The sequence below is a fragment of the Zonotrichia leucophrys genome, chromosome 19, assembly GCF_028769735.1.
Source record: "Zonotrichia leucophrys gambelii isolate GWCS_2022_RI chromosome 19, RI_Zleu_2.0, whole genome shotgun sequence".
Classification (NCBI taxonomy): domain Eukaryota; kingdom Metazoa; phylum Chordata; class Aves; order Passeriformes; family Passerellidae; genus Zonotrichia; species Zonotrichia leucophrys.
In genome coordinates, this window is record NC_088188.1 from 6,391,676 (window position 1) to 6,408,866 (window position 17,191).

Genomic DNA, 17,191 nt, shown 5'->3' on the forward strand with positions numbered 1-17,191 from the left:
CTTTGCTTTAAAATTTCACCCTCAACACCACGTGTTCAGCCTGGAACTATTTATCAAAAATCCAAATTTTCCAAACAGCGGAAAATTCCCTACAAGAAGGACTAGTGTGGTGCTATAACAAATCAACTAAAATTCAGATCCTGCAGCAAGAGCCAAAGCCAACATTCTCTTTTTTCGCCATTTTCAACATAAACACGTTAGTGAAATACACAAGTCCCGTCCCCTATCAAACATCAATTTCTGCATCAAATTCTTGTAGGTGATGATAGCTGGGAGGTGAGTGAAAAATCACATTAGCTAAGGTTTGAACAACTGAACACAAAGAGAAAGGAACAAAATTCTCTTTGGAACCTCTTGATCAAATGGATGTACGTTAAAACGTTGAGGAAAAAGCACCGAGTTAAAATTCAGAGTTCATTTTTAATTACCAAATCCCTGGCTCAGGTAACTAAGGAAGCCCAAAGCTGGAAGGAATTCCTGATATCAGCACTTTCCAAGGCTTCTCTGTGCATGATAAAAAAGCAAAACCAGGCACACTCAATTACAAAACCCTCTCTAAACAATAAACTTCATATTTTCTTGCAGCTAAGCTCCTGTGGGCTCAGCACCACACCAAAACCCCTCCAAAACCATAAAACCAGTCCTGACCAGCATGGGGGAATTTTTAAGGCATATTTCTGACAACCTGGAAGGCAGAAGCAGAGTTAAGGGTCACAGGCCTGTGCTTGATTCACAAATCTTTAAAATCAGCTAGAGATCCTCTATTCCCATCAATTTATCCTTTACCAGGTTTAAATTAGGAATATTGACATGGAAACACACAAGGCTTCCCAATAATCCAGCTTTGGTGCATGAGGTGTTGATTCCTTTCAGGAAAAAGTCCCAATGGATTCAAAGCAGTGACACAACACAAAGGTTTGCTGGCAAAAAGACACCAGTGAAATAAATTTTATCAGGATCTGGAGAGATGGGAGTGATTCTCTGGGAAAGCTTGGGGAGAGGGTATCAGTGAAAGCACACGTTTAAAATGAGTTATTACAGTGATCAGACATTGCAGGCGTTTCTCTCAACAGCACTTTTATGAGACATTTATATATTCAATAATTAAATATAAAATCAAGGATGAGTGTCACAAAACAAGGAAAGAGTAAGGCTTGAAGCCTGGTCAGCCCCCACATTGCCCCTGCAGTCACTGTGCCTGTCATTTGACCTTTCATTTGACATGCTGCTATCCTCACACATCATAAAGCACAAGAAAAGTTCATTTTGCAGATTCCTTGCTGAAATCTCCAACCTACTTCAACTTAGTACAAAAACAGGAGGGGCAAAAAAATAAAAAGTGAAAAAGTTGCTTGTTAAAAAGCAGAAATGGGAAGAAAAGTTCACAGATATTTTGGACTGACAGAATCAAGGAACAGGGACAATGCAAACAGATTTCAGACTATTAAAATGGTTTTGCTACCTGTTGTTTACCTGAATGTGATGTGCTGCATTATTCCTCAATCAGAATTACTGGCAATATGAAAATAAAAATAAAAAACAGCAGCTGCACACTGATCAAACCCTTGTCCTACCCAGGGAGGGGTGAAAATGTGCAGGTAAAAAAGCTGAATGGAACAAGTCACCCATGTCCACATCCACGTGTAATATACAGGAAGAACATCCAAAATATTGACAGGAGACAGTGATCCTAAAGTTTTCCTTTTCTCTTTCACTTCTACATAGATAGAACAGCACAGAGGAGAACACCACTAGAGCTTTCACTGTGGCCAGTGGGAAGATTCTCACAAATATAAAAATGCTTTCCAGCTGTTGGATGGATTGCTCCAGGACATAATCCAGGTGGAATGACAGGAATATAATCTCTCCTCGTGGAACAACAGCAAAAAAAAAACCAAAAAACAAAACACCCCCAAACCCTCAGGGGTTTACACAATTGTCAAACGTCCAACTTTGCAGTCCTGAACATCTCAATCCCTGCTACAGCAGAATGTGGCATCACCAAAATGAGTGAGCAGGATTCCTTGGATTCTGGTGGTGCCACTGGGATACCTACAGGGGATTTAACTGTGATAAAATGTGTAACTTGGATTTACATTCAGTGTGATAATCAATCCCTTCATGCTTTATCCTTGCTGGCTGCCCACCCAGGAAGCTTTATTGTTATTACTTCAGGAGGAAAGGAAAGGTGCTGGAAAGAGCCAGAAGGGCAAGGCAATGATCAGGATCATGAAATAAATGCCCTGTTCTTTGGATGAGGTGTGTAAAACATTTTGTTAAAAGCCTCCATGATGAAAACATCAAGAACAGAAAAGTTCTCCTTAAAAACACAGAGCATTTCTGCCTCATCTTTTAAGTTCAAAGCTTGGGGAAGAAAATGTTTTGCTACAATTCACTACAGGTTTGCTGTCACAACCAGAGATGACAATGCCCTGCAGAGCACAGGGCCAGCCACAGACTCCAGACAAATGTCTTTGCTTTAGGTTTCAAGTGGTTTATGCCTCTCTCGTTGTAGAAAAGGATCAAAAACACTTCTGGAACCTTCACTGCAGAGTCTTTGCCAGTGTCCAGCTCCTGGGCAAGGGGGATCCTGCCAGGCTGCAGAGGCAGCACCTGCAGGGTCAGGCTGTGAACCCAGTCATGATTCAGAGTCTGAGCCAGAGCTGCTTTCCCGGCTGATCTCGATTTGTAGGGAGGGTAAATGATCCAAGCGACTCTTTTTTTGCCTGGACTGTTCTTTTTCCTTGATGAGAGCACCCCAAACCCTCTGCAGCTCAGAGTCATCCTCCTCTGGAGATGCCACAGAGTTTTCAGCTTTCTCTGGAGTCTTTTCCTGCGTCTTCGGAGCAGACCCCAATCTGGTCCATAAATTACCTAAGCAGATGAAAAACAAACATTTTATAAAAACCAAAACAGACAGGACTGAGAGGAAAAAGTCAAGGAGCCAATTAAACTCACAAATCGTTCAAACTCTTCAGACCCTTCCTACTCCTCCCACCTCAATATTTGGCATGGAACTGATTATGCTTTAAGAGTAATTGAAATTAAGCTGCAGGAGGCTCAGGGCAGCCTTGTTTAATTCACACCTCCAGTGCCCCTGCATTCCTGACACTTATTTTGGTGCCCACAGTTTGAAAGCAGATCTTCAGCCCACCTCCATAAAAATCCTGCTCCCAAACCCCCCAGCTCCTCCCTACACGTATTTAGATTTCAAAGCTCTGAACAAACATTTACTAATTTATCCTGAATTTCATTCAACTTCACCCCTTCATGGCTTTCTGCTGAGATTTCCCTTGGACTCCAAAACCAAAGGAAGTGCAGCAGAACATTTTCTGCACACAACTAACCTGATTTCTTCTCTCTGGTGTCAGAGTAGAGGCCTTTCACATCTTGTTTGGGGATTCCCAGCCTGCTGTGCACATCTGAGATTGGTTCTCGACGAGGAGCACAGGCACTGCTTGGAGCTTTGATTTCTGGAGAGTGTGGCCTTTTTCCCAGTCTCTGCCTCACATCTGGGGATATTTTCAGTGATTAAAATGACAAAAAAAAATCCTGTGGCATTTATTCTACTCTACAGCTCAGTTTATGTTCATTCATTATTGAAACCAGACAGATTCTCTGGTTTTATCTTTTCTTTAGCCTGTTCATTTAAGTCTTTCATACTGAGATTTCCTGGAAATTTCTGCAGTACAATTTAGCCAGATTTCATTTCAGTTTTGGCAATAAATTTGGCATTTCATGTTTTCAAGCTGTGCTCTGTCCAAAAGATAAAAACCTAAGTTATCCCATGGCCTGCTGCTTTCCTGGTGTAGCAGCAGAGGGTGTAAATATCCAGCAGGAGGGAAAATTCCATGGAAACTGGTCTGCCTTCAACAATTCTTTTCAGGTAACAGATACCTTGATTTAAAATTCTACCACTGCTTGGTATGTGGCAGAATAAAATAAAAAGAATACTAAAGATGTTGATACTTAACCTTTGATGTGAATTTTGTACTCTGAAGTTTGCCTGGCTTAGCTGGATGTTCCCAATCTTACAGGGGGTCCAGACAAAAATATGAAGGGAATTTTGGGACCATGTGTCAACTTGTCAGAGGCCCAAAATGGGCAGGAAGGGTAAAATATACAAACATTATTTTGACTTTTCATTGATACATAAAGGTATTTTTCACTTATCAGTCAGATAATAATACATATGTCAGAAGCAGCTGAAATTATATACATTTATGTCAAATAAATAAGTTATTTAACTTATTTAAGATCAGAAATAAATCTGCCAAATGCAAAGCTACCCATATTCATGCAATACACATTTTTAATGTGTATTTATGTGTATTTTTAAGTGTAGTCAGTGTTTCACATTTGATTTTGGGCAGGACCTTCGCTGTGTGCTGTTTCTCAGCTGCAGAGAATCTCTGCCTCAAGGAGGGAACAAAGTGGGGGGAGATTGGCACAGGCAAAGAAAATGGATGGAAATCAACATCACTAAAAAAGCTTTCACTAAAGTGTACTTGATTCTTTCCCCAAAGCAATTCCCACCTCAATCTCTGAGTGAGGACAAACTGTGTGAATGCAGAGTTTATCTGCAGTGGAGCACAGGTGTGAAATAAATATATTTTAGAGACAATTCTGCCCAGCAATGAGTGAGAAATTACCTGATTTGACAGTGCTGTTTGGCAGCCGTGGCCCAGAGTTATTCTGACGTTTCTCTTCCAACAGCAGCCTCACATCTGCAACTTTCTCCAAGGATCCTTTGCTGCCAATCCTGTTTTTGATGTTGCTGGTGGCTATGCTATCTGCTCGCATGGAATTCCTGAAAAAAAATCATAGATTTGATGTCCTCTAAATAAAATTCAATCTAGAATAGTTCTTGAGTCTTCTTATGTGGAAAATTACATCACAAAAATAATAATATCAGGATTTTTCTGCTGAGAAAAAGTAGTAAAAACAATGCTTAGAAGCTGTTCAAGCCAGAATCTTAAATATAACAATAATTCCATGAATACCTCAGGATCCATTTCAAGGCAGCCTCGAAATTGTTGACATTTTAATGAGTACAACCACCCTACTGAAGGGGTGGTTATATTTATTTGAATTTATATGGATGTTATTTTATTCATCTACAATATATACAACTTTGGTTGGTAAGCCCATAATGAACATAAATTCCTTTTTGTCACCAACAATTGAGTTTGGTTTTTTTTTCTGAGATAAAGAGCAAGGGGCAAAGAGAAAACAGAAAGAGGAGTTATTTTTCCCTGTTAATTAGGGTTGTTTGCATAAATTTCTCTTGATTCTACTTCAAGTGATAAGCAATGATAGAGAGATCTGCAGAAAAATATATATTAAAAAAGTTAATTATATTGAAAGCCTAGTTTCTGTAATTCTTGTTAGAAAATCTATACAAAATAATATAATATATAAAATAATAGATTTTAAGAAATATATTTTATTATTTTATATGATATATTTTGCTACCTCAATCTTTGGCAGCTCTGTCGCTAAAACCACGCAATCCCTCTTCACCGCTGCTTTTAAAGACTAAGAAACTTTTACCTGATATTTTTCAGCTGTGACTCCACCTCATCTGCATACATGGTCATCTTCATGCTTTTTTTGGGCGAGGGGGTGGAGATCATTTTCAGCTCCAGGTCATAATCCATCTCGTCCGAGTCGGAGGCGCTGGATCTGCGGGCGGCGCCGCGCTCCCGCGCCTGCCGGAAGGCCTGCAGCTCATCCCGGTACTCCACCACCACCCTGTCATCCTCATCCATGTCCTGCTCCTCCTCCTCCTCCTCTTCCTCCTCTATGGGCTCCTCAGGAACGTTCACCAAGCCTGCAGCGAAATGAACTCGTTCTGATCTACTGAATTTTATCCACCAAACCTAAAGGAAAATCACCTCGCTAATTAATGATCTCCTACAAATGAGTCTGTGGCTTTTAGTTCTCTCTTCTTAAAGAGAGAGAATATTTTAACTGCAATCAATAAATGGCATAAAACTGCTACAGGACAAAATGTGTTCTCTCCCTCAGAGGCCTGGCCAAGCACAAAGCTGGACAGAGAAATTAAAGCACAAGTGCCTCCTGTAGGAGGTGCAGCTCTTCCTCCCTGAGCTAAGCACAATTCCCAGGATCTTACAGGGCTTAACGTGCCAGCTGCTGGCTCTGCAAAAATCCCTTCAAGTCCTGCAAGCTGCAGTGCCAAAAAGAACACAGGTGTCATTATGATGAATTCATCACAGACACTGATTTAAATAGAAACTATTTCAATTTAGTCATCAGCAGCACTCAGACATCTCTTCAGACAGCACTACATGACCAACATGGAAAATCTTCCATGAGATTTGTCACATCCACAGCTGTATTTTTAACAGGCCAATCACATTGCACTTGTCTCATGTCAGATTTTTACACCCATTATTTTTCTACCTTAGGTAGCAGATGAAGGTATTCCAGCCTAATTAATAGAATTTTCTCATCTCTATTGTTCTACATTTAGAGACTGGGAGAATTGACTTTGCAAGTGTGACAAATTGCCAAGAAGGCTGAAGATGTCATTCATCCCTTCTTTTGGCCTTTGATGCCACAGTCCCCATGCCCTAAATTTCATAAAAGAAAAAAAAGCATAAAACATAAAAAGCAGCAGCTATTTTGGGAAGCAATGAGCAGAATGAAGTTTCCACCTCAGGAATTTCCTGTAAACTCTTAAAATAAGATTCAGATTTCTTTTTTTAAGAAGATTTGCACAGATCCCATGGGATTGCTGAGGCACTGCTGCAGACCCTGGCCAGCCCTGCATGTCCCAGCGCCCCCAGTACCTGAGTGCCGATGTTTGTAGGGGGGAGTCAGGCCCACATCGTCCCCAATCAGAGTCCTCTTCTTGATCACATCCCGGTGGATCCTCCTGGAATGGTACCTCCTCTTCCTGAAAGCAGAGAGAGAGGCTGACATGGCTGCCACGGGAATTATGGCTCGTTCACGACCCCTAAATCCTGCAATTCTCACCCACTTTAACAGCAGACATGTTCATGTCAGAGCTGGTCTGAATAGAAACTTCATTTTCATGAGAAAAGTCTTTCCTTATAATTGCAAAACCATTATTTACACTGAAGCATCTACATAAACTCAATAGAAAATCCACAAATTAAAACAGTTTTAGATTAGCTTGTCCAATTAACTGCAATGTTCCAATTCCTCTGTCCAACACTCACCAAGAATTGCTAAGAATTCCTTTCATGCCTCCATAATTTGGATTGCCATATTTCATGTAATACTGGCTTCTCCTTGCAGCTCCCAGCTCCTTTTTGTCATCTGCAAAAAACATGAATTATAGGGATTTTTCCCTCTTAGAGTATAACTTACAGCACAGCATAAAAATAAATAACTATCCAAAGACAGAGAGTGAGACTGAGTGTGCCTTAAAATCAGAATTACTTCACCCTCCTCCATGAAGGATTCAATTTTGCTTACACCTCTGGAATTTCTCCTAGCACCACAGCTTTATTTGTGTCTAGAAACTTAATTCCAGGGAGACTGGGTTTGTAGAGATCAGCTTTACAGGGCATTACATCCCCCTGTCACTGCTGGAATTTCCACTCACCTTCCTCATCACCTTAATGAATGTGCCACTTCCTGCATGGTCCAGAGATTATATGGATATTAATTTTATTTTATTAATATGGATATTAATAAATAAAAGTAATATTTAGTAATAATTTTTACTAATCCCTCACTGGCATCTCCAGTTGTATCCATATTTATAAAATGTGGAATTTACTTCTGGAAAAAGGCATCATTCCTCTTCCATGGGATTGGGAAGAATGCCTTGTGCCCAAAATACAATTTCCAGGTACAATAATTTTCATACAACTTGAACTGAAATAATTGACACAAGAAATGTAGATTTGTGGCAAAATTTTAACACCTAACAATTAGCAAAAAAAAAAAATCACACTTTTACAAGAAGTGTAATTTTTGAGGTGTTTATAAGAAGTGTTATTTTATAAGAAGTGTTATAAATAAGAAGGAGGCACTTTGAGGCATTAATTAGCCAACAAATAAAAGTACACAAGCAGTGAATTCAGGGTGCTTGGTCATTTACCTTTAGTAGCAAATCTCATGAACAGCTTGTTTCCTTTAGCCAGTTTATTGGCAGGGCGAAGGTCATTGCGCAGGAGGGAATCCTCTTCTACCTGGGAGAGGGCATCCAACTTTGGGGGCAAAAAAGGGATTTTGGACTCAAAAATCAAATTTTTGTTGAACAAAAATGGGTTGCTTACAGAGAAGCAATCAAGTGATTATGAAGAAAGTCGCTTTTCAAATGATGTTCAAATGAGCTCTGCTTTATTTTCTTGACAAGCTGATGTTAATTTTTAATGTAAATTGCCCTGGAAATTTAAAATATTTCCTTCTCTTGTTCCATAACATTAACTCAGGTTATTAAATCCAGTAATTGTCAAATGACTCTATATTACTGAAATGCAGAAAATAAATAGCAAAACTCGGGCATTGAAAAGAATGATTTTTTTTTCTCCCTGTTTCATATCTAAATTATTTTATTAACAGCTTCTCATGCCCTCACACAATGACTAAAAACCTTTCTTTTTCATTTATAGCTGCTTTATAGAAACTCAATTCAGACATCCATGATGTGGGGGTGTTCACTGAGCCATTGCTACAGGAAACCCTAATCACACCTATTATCCACAGGCAGTGAGGATTAAATTGCTGCCAGGCCATCCCTGTGTGTGCTGATTCCCACAGATCCATGGGCAGCCTAAATCCCACTGGGCTCTAAGCATTTCCCTGCTGAAAGGTCACTGCCTTCCATTATTGTTCTCTCACTGCCTCCCCTCAGCAGAAAAGAGAAGCCAGGCTCACTCTTCAACTCCCCAAAATCTATTTTCACAAAGCACTTTCCATTGGGATTATCACCACCTGCACTCCCTCTCACTCCCCACCGAATTTATTTTGATAATTAAATTGTGAATTGCAAATAGACACCTAAAATGCTGTGAAAACTTCACCCCAGCCAGAGCAGAACTTCCAGAGCAGAGTTTCCACTTCCCCTCTGTACTGACCTCCACATCACTGGGATTGTCATCCTCAACCTCTCCTTCTTCTGTCTCATCATCAGAGCTTTCCTCCTGTTTTTCTAAAGAAAATAATTGGGGAAAAAAAACAAAAAAACAAAACAAAGCCAAGCTCCATTTTAGTGTGTCAGCCTCATTTGATTTATGATTACCTACATTGTCTGAAATCAGCCTGAAGGTGTTTTCCTTCCTCCTGAGCAGCCTAGGGAATAATCAAAGCACTGAATGCCTATGGAAAAGTGGAGCACAGTGAAATTCAGAGCCCTGTGCCTGCAGCAGCACATGTGCATCATTAATTTAATTCTTTGAAAGCAAATGAGACTGCACTGCCTGTCAGGATTTCGTGTGCTCAAAACCAGAGATCAGCAAGGCCAAGGCACTAAAGGCACATAAAAGCCTTTCCTTCCATCTCCTTTTCAAATGGCTGCAAATATCCAATAGTAACAATTAATCAAAAGCTTAAGAGAGAAAGTAGTAAAAAGGAAAAAAAAACAAACTTAGTGACTTAATTTTGCTGTGAAATAACTAAAAAATAAGTGCATGCTTCCAGAATTGTTAAAATTGTGAGTTACTTTGATTTCTCAGTTCATTTTAGATCAGTGTAAGACAATTCATGCTGGTTTTTTTTTCTAAAGCCCCCAAGAAATAAAATATTGTAAAAAGTAATGACTATGGACAGCTATGAAGTGTGATGTGCCAATATAATTTGCAAAAATCTCCAAGTACTTCATAGACCTAAGATTAAAAAATCCTCTCTTTTACATTTCAGAGTTCCTTATCTTAAATCTCTTCCAATGGACTTAAAAACTTTAAAATAGAGAGTGGCAGCTGTCCAAAAGATCCTGAAAATATTCCTGAGTGAAAACAATAAAGCACAATTAACCAAACTGAAACCAAAGAGAGAATTTAAGTAAACAAATTACCCAAATTCAAACCAGAATAATTAAGTTCCAGCAGGGAGAGCACTCAGGCATTTTTCTCCCTCACAAATTAGAAGTTTCTCACAGCACAGACCAATCTTTTGCTTCCCTAAATGTCTAAACAGCCCTGAAATTCCTATCTAAAAAAAGGAATGTAACCAAGCCAGATGACTCCAGGGTATCTGTATGGATCTCACACCTTAAGATGCAATTGAACACTCTGTGCTTTCTCTAATATCCCACTTTTCCAGAGGAACAGGAGTAATTCACGTGACAGTTCTTATTTTCAGATTGGGTGCAATGATAATATAATTAGAGCAGGATTAAATATATATGTTTATGCTCCATTTAAGCAATGTCTCTAATCTCCAAAAATTTCCTAACAAGTCTTAGTTGAAGCTTTACCAACATTTGGCCAAAATTAAAGTCACGTGGATGGCTGAGGAGCCCCTGCTTTGTGGGGAAAAGGAGCAGGAAAAGGGAGTGAATTTGAAGAATCCATAAATTTAACAAAGCCTTAAACACCAAATTTCCCAGAAAGGCTTTTGGAAGAACTGCAGATATCTAACAGAGAGATTGGCTACTTGCATTTAAGTCATATACAGCATTTTAAAGCAAAATCTTTGGAAAAGTTAATAAAAGTTAATAAATATAACTTTTTTTGCTTTGTATCTTGTGATAGAGCACCTCCAACCACAGCACTCACAGCAGCCTAAGAGCAAAACTCTCCTCAGGCAGCAAAATTCTGATTTTAAACTTCCCCACATAAAAGGAAAATAAATTTACAACCAAGGCAGCGAGGTACCAGACTGTTCACGACACTGACATGTACTTTTGCTGCTCTGCTCTTTTATAACCAACCTTTTAATAACTTCTTTCTTAAAAGGACAGCAGCCAAATTTAGAGCTGGTACACACCCTGCTGCAGTGAGGCACTGTCACGCTGCTGCGAGGGATCCTCTGGAAGGATGGTGGTGCATCAAAAAGGGAATTAGCTGTGGCATTTCAAAAATAGGCCACTTTCTCACACCTGCTTTTTGCCCACTTTGCCTGCCTTTGTAGCACATCACCCAGAGCTATTTCTGTGCCCAGGGCCCACTATAAATACCAGCTCTCAGTGGCAGCCTCATCTAACACGTTTAGTATCGACTGAATTACTGCTTTTGGTCTAGCTCCAACCCACCTTTTAAGAAGCAGCTTCTTCAAAAGGTTTCCAAGATGAAAGCCTTTTTTAAAGTGGCAGAATACATTTACCTGCAACTATATGATAGAAGCTCCTTCAGTAATTTAGGTTATGCAATACCCCAGCACAAGTTTAAAGTTTCATTGATTTAATGAGATGATGGCTGCATTTGCATATCTCAATCTACCTTTCTTGGTTTTTTCAGCTGTCTTCTCCTTGTTGTTTTCTCTGCTCTTTGATTTCTCCTGATCAGGCAGGGAACTCATATTTATCAGAGCCCGTGTTGCTGTCACTTCATCAAGCCAGACCACATTACCTGGGACAAACAGAAACACAAAACACAAATGCAGTTGGTGTCATCAAGCAGTCACATCTCCCCTGCCCTGCTGGAAGAAAATCAATGACAAAAATTCAGAAATGACAGAAAAAGCCATCAGATCTCTTGCAGGGAAGGTCATATTCTTTAACACACCTGATAAGCTGAAGGACACACAATTTTCAGCTTATTACAAAACACAAGAGCTGATCAAAAACCCAAAGTCACTGAAATGCACAACAACAGATTTGAGAGGCTTCCTGAAACCACCAAATCAGGGCACTGGATGGGGGGCAGTGGATCCATGTGTTCCCAAACAAATGTGATTAAGGGAGCAGCAGGGGGCAGGAATGAAGCCTGGATCTTTTTCCCTTTGGCAATTGACAGAACCTTGGACTTTAGTGCAGAATTCTGTTAATCTTTTCCAAAAAGCAGGAAAATAGGGGGAAATAGGAGACTGCTCCAGCACTTTGAACAGATTATAGAGTACACAGGTTCACAGTGTCATTCAGGATGTGCCTTAAGCATCAGCAGATGGTACTAAAATATAACTTATTAGGCCAATAAAAAGTATTTAATAGATGTTGAAATTGAAAGAGCTAAAACTGCTTAGAAATGGGATTTGAACAAAAGCTTTCTGCACTTGGTACAAATACAGCAGCAAATGTCTCTGTTCTGCTGTTAAGCAGAGTGGATTCAGACATTAAGACTGTACAATGACCCAAAATAAGAGAATCTCTCTTAAATTACTCAAACAGACAAGAATTACAAGGTGAAGAACACCCAGGTATTAACTTCAATGATTGGTTAATAAATCTACTATTTTTTTCAGTCTGCCTTAACTTCCCATTGCCAAATTTCCAAAACCTTCATCATTTCACATTCATCAGTTTGAAACACAGGACACTAAATCCACCTTTGCATTAAGTCACGTTAGGAAGTAATTCAGTTGGGAACACTTGTAATCTATGCTGAAAAGCAAAAGCTTCTTGGTATTTCCACCAAGTGTAGCTGACATGGTAACTCACACACAGCATGAAAATTCACCATTAAAAAAGATGTGCAATAACCATAACTGGGTATTGTTACAACCCTTAAGCCTTAATTTTCACATGAATTTACTCATGTAGAATTTAAGAAAACAGACAATCTTAGATTGCCTCAGACAGAGTTAAGCTGTGCATTTCCAAGCTCATGCATCAGCACAGGTCCATCCAGCAGCTCTGTACTGTAATTATCCACCCAGGGCTCATTGGGTTTCACATTTTCTATCAGCTTGTGCCAGTACTTCAAGCTGTCATATACAGTGACTTCAAGGTCACCATCTATTTCGTCTTGCACTGGAGCAGAATTTCTTCAGGGTCACTCCAGAGAATGAAGGTATTGATTCTCAGCTTTCAGCCATGCTTGTCAGGAAGTTTCCAGCTATTTGGAAAACCTGCACTGGCTCCTATTTCTTTTTCTATTATTTCAGGCACAAGGTTTGCAGCATGATAATTTCACAGTATTCCAGTTCCATTTTCTGTAGCAAAAAATCTCTTCTACAGGCCTCAGTGTCAGTGAGGAAAGCAGAGCTCTCCACCACCTTTGATCTCACTGATCTCACTCCCCAAAACAGCCCTCACCATGTGTACCCACATTCCTTTTCCAATCTATGGAAATCACACCCAGCTGCCACCTCCTTCCACCCACCCACTTCTCCTGGAGCGTGCACTACACAAATATGGCAACAAATCTGCTCCTCCTCCTCCTCCCAAACCATCCCAACCTGCCCAACTGCACAGCTCAATCACCCTCTCTCAGATATATTATTTATGTCAAGATGGAGATAATAATTTTAGACATTTTTCATAATTTTAGACATTTTTTTTCCCTTAGAGATACAGCTGTGACCAGGTTTAAATAAAAGAGTAAGAATTACAAATACTCTGTTTGCTTACATGAGGTGTCATCCAGCCACTCAATATGAGCAGGAGGATACTCTTTGAAATAGGCAAAGATGTCCTGGGTGCTCATCTCATCCACTCCACAAATGTAAATGGTGTCCAGTCTTACTTTAGGAATTGCTACAAAGAGGAAAAGACACAAAACTGGTACTTACTGCAAGCTTTCAGATTAGTGCCATATCAGTTTATAAAGCAAATACTTTAAATAAACTAAAGAGGAACTAATTGAAGTGAAGCATGACACAGACCATAACTTAGTTTATTTTTCCACAATGCAACATTTTCAATAAATTAAAAGAGGTCTCAAGCACTGGTAGATACAGAGATTGCACAGCAACCAAACAGCTTGAGAAACATTTTTTTTCCTTTTTGAACACTGCCAAAGTGCTATCATTAAGTACTAAAGAGCCAGAACAAAACAAGGCCCTGCACAAAGCACTTCCACTTGCATCACCTGATGGGGAGCTGTTCCAGGCCACAGCTTAGCAGGTCCAAGCTGCCAGCTGGAAAAAAAGCCTTGAGAACCAACTGGGTGCCAAAAGCACCAATCTGTTGTGCACACATCTCCTGGCTTCTGTTCCAGCTTGCCATCAGTGCAGCTTCAGTGTGTGTTCAGCAGAGTCTGAGCTCCCTGTGCACAGGACACTGAGTCCTCCACGTGTACCCACACACTGCTCCAGGCTTTGTACAAAGCATTTAAAGATTCTTAAAGCAGCACTGATCCAGAAGGTGAATCTTGGGCATTTAGCAGGAGTAAATAAGGCACACAAAAAAATGTTATCTTTGTGCTAGGGCTGGTAAAACAAGGAGTGAAGTGGCAAGTGTCAAATAGGTTAAAAAATAATAATGTGCAAACAAGCAGGTGGAAGAACCCAAAGTGATTCCTTTCAGCAGTAATGGAGCAAAACCTCTGGGAATGTAGGAAATATTGCAGGATAAATCAAGTCAAGACACTGTGAGGAAGTAACTGATGGGATCTTTGCTCCTGAGTGCTGGATGAACTCGTACCTTTCTTCATCACGTCCCGGTCCAGGGCCACGTTCCTCTGGGCCAGATTCACCTCAGCCCGAAAATGGAAACGTTTGGCTCTTTGCTCCTTCTTCTCAATTGCTTCCTGCAAAATGCAAAACAATGCACTCAAACAGGAGCCTGGAGCACACTCAACAAACTGCACTGAGGATACCTAAAATCTACCAGACAGCAACAATTTATATTAATAATTCTGTTAATTTTGGACAGACCTGTAGGTTTCAGAATATAGAAGTAATTCACAAAAATATTTCTGTGTCACAGAACAGTTTTTGTGTGGATCCAGCAATAGGAATCAGGATGCATGGGAAACAAAGTGGCTTGGACAACACAGACTCCATCATGGAACAGGAACATTATAGTCCTTAGTAATAAATATTAGTCCCTACTAACAAATATTAAATACAACCCCTCTTCTAAAAGAAGTCTTTCTACCACAGGCAAAATTAATGTTTGAAGATGATATAATTTTTCCCCTATTTTTTTAATATATACAAAAGTATGAATTTGTTTCTCTGAGACTGAATTTAACACTGGAGAGCTGGCTCCAGACTGGCAACTCAGGCTCCTCTTGTGTAGCTCATGAGCAGCACTCTGCCTGGAACTTGTGCAGTTTTGGGAATGGGCTGAGAAGCTCCTTGTTCTCCAGATGTTATTAGGAAGCACTGTAGGTTTTTGAATCTTTGGAATATGCAGTGATTCATGCCAGCTGCATCACCTGAACACCAGGCTAAGCCTTTGTGCATGTTGGGAAAGAAAGAAATGAAAAAGTTCCACCTCTCCAGTGGCAAAAATGACAAAATGTTGAAGAGCCATAGCACAAAAATTACCTTGGAGGTTACATCTATGCCAGTGATGAAACTTCCAGCTTTGTTTTCATATCTCCTACTGGTGTCCTGAAACAAAGCAAAACGGTCATGAAATTTCAATGGGCGCTGAAAGCAACACATTTGTTACACTGAAAAAAACATCTGATCATTCTTACAAGAAATAGATCCTCTTTTCACTTTCACCCCATCTCATGTCAGTGAAACTGAAAGCACATCAACTGAACCAAACTTCCCTCGCTGTAAGGATTCTTTCCTTTGACAGAATTTAGTTTCTATGTCAGCTGCTGCCAAGCTTTTACTCTCTCAGTACTACAGGAAAAGTCATCAAACATCTTTCCCAAGTAAGACTTCTACAATTTTGGGGTTGGATATAATTTCCTTGTAAAACATGAATAGATTTAACAGTGATAGCTGACTACTCAAATGTCAGTTTGCAGCTTTTAACCTCATAAAGTGAGAACACCAAGCCACATCCACAATTAAACAAGTAACTTTTTATTCCTATCATTATTTCAACCCCAAATTCCAAATCCCAAGGTGAAACACTTCTGTTTTGATATGGACAGAGGGTAAAAATGGAGAATGAGAGGGGAAAAAAATGACAAGTTTCCTCTCTATCAGTCAGGACTGCTGAATTCAGAGGGACTAAACCCCAGAGCCCCTGGACCAATGACCCAATTCTGTGCCCTCCATTGTTTGCATCTGTAAAATGGCACCTCTTCATTCTGAATTCTGACACTCTCAGCTGGCAGAAGTTTGGAGCTGGAAGAACATCTCCTGCTTTCCTTAGGAGTAAACGTGTTCTTTACACTTGTGCTGCAATAAGTACTTTGGCTAAAGGACCGTTTCTAGAAGTAGGTTAGTCTCAGTTTAGAAAGACCGAAGAACACACACACACAATCCAACTGCTTTTCTTAGTAACAGCACCAAAGTTCCTCTAATGCTGCCAAATGGCCAGAGTTACTAGAGAAGGAAAAGCAAAATAAACATGGTTTTTCAAGCTGAAACCCCACAGTGTCTGAGGTTGACTCAGGGAGCAGAAGGAAGTGCAGCACGATGCTGTCTCTCAGGCCACATGTTGTGCAAAAGCACAAGCACACATTGGTAGACCAGCTAATTAAAGATTAGCTTCCAAAGCAATTTTCACCCAAGTTTTCAGAGCAAAAGATTACTTAGGATTTTAGAACTCTGATCCATTTTTTAGTTGGTAAACCTAATCCTACTAAAACTTGTACAGAAACAATCAGGGAGAGTGAAAAAGGGCAGGAAAACATGGGGAAGGAAGGTCTCAAAGCCTGCTCGTCAGAGCCCACAGTCCCGGCTCTGGTCAGTCCCTTAATTCCCTGCTCCAGGAATTTATTCCCGGCATCAAACACCCCCTGTACACCCTCCCTGCCACCCACACCCCAACGCTGCACCCCAAATTCTCATCTCCGCCGCTTCCTTTATTCCATTCCTCCCCAAGCACATCCCGCCCGCTTCCTCGAGTCCCCTCACACCCCCGCTCCCACATCCCCGCTTTGCCCAAGAATCCCCCCAAAAGCCCCCCCAGAGCGCCCAGACACCCCCAACCTCCGGACCGAGCCCCTCCGAGCCCCCCGCCGCCGGCCCTCACCGGGATGAGCTCCCGCAGCGAGCGCCTCACAGGGATGGTCTCCAGCTCTCCCTCTTCCACCTCCATGGGCTCGGGCTCGGCGCCGCGCGGCTCCGCCGTGGTCGTGCTCGCCTCCGCCTTCACCGAGATCCGCAGGCCCCGCACGGCCGCCATGGCTCCGCCAGGCCCGCCCAGCGCGGCCAGCGAGACGAGCGCGGGGCGGCTCCGAGCGGCGGGGCGGCTCCGAGCGCCGAGAGCGGCCGGGAGCGCCGGGCGGGCGGAGCG

The 17,191-nt window shown here is 41.0% G+C and overlaps 1 protein-coding gene across 1 annotated transcript; it reads right to left on the reverse strand.

Annotated features, from left to right (window-relative positions):
* Positions 1–1,063: 1,063 nt before the first annotated feature.
* NCBP3 (nuclear cap binding subunit 3) lies at positions 1,064–17,085 on the reverse strand. Its single transcript, XM_064729326.1, has 13 exons — positions 16,928–17,085; positions 15,313–15,378; positions 14,462–14,567; positions 13,448–13,573; positions 11,379–11,507; positions 9,078–9,151; positions 8,099–8,207; positions 7,209–7,308; positions 6,816–6,922; positions 5,554–5,833; positions 4,653–4,810; positions 3,348–3,512; positions 1,064–2,874 (listed from the first exon to the last, which is right to left on the reverse strand). Exons 1-13 carry the CDS (start codon positions 17,078–17,080, stop codon positions 2,639–2,641), a joined length of 1,809 nt encoding a protein of 602 aa, XP_064585396.1. The 5' UTR covers positions 17,081–17,085; the 3' UTR covers positions 1,064–2,638.
* Positions 17,086–17,191: the final 106 nt, after the last annotated feature.

Excerpts from the sequence above, each read along its gene's own strand:
- NCBP3 (XM_064729326.1), bottom strand. The coding sequence starts at position 17,080 with ATGGCGGCCGTGCGGGGCCTGCGGATCTCGGTGAAGGCGGAGGCGAGC. Across the intron at positions 11,508-13,447 it reads GTGGCTGGATGACACCTCAT|GTAATGTGGTCTGGCTTGAT; the intron begins GTAAGCAAACAG and ends TGTTTGTCCCAG. Across the intron at positions 8,208-9,077 it reads ACAATCCCAGTGATGTGGAG|TTGGATGCCCTCTCCCAGGT; the intron begins GTCAGTACAGAG and ends TTGCCCCCAAAG.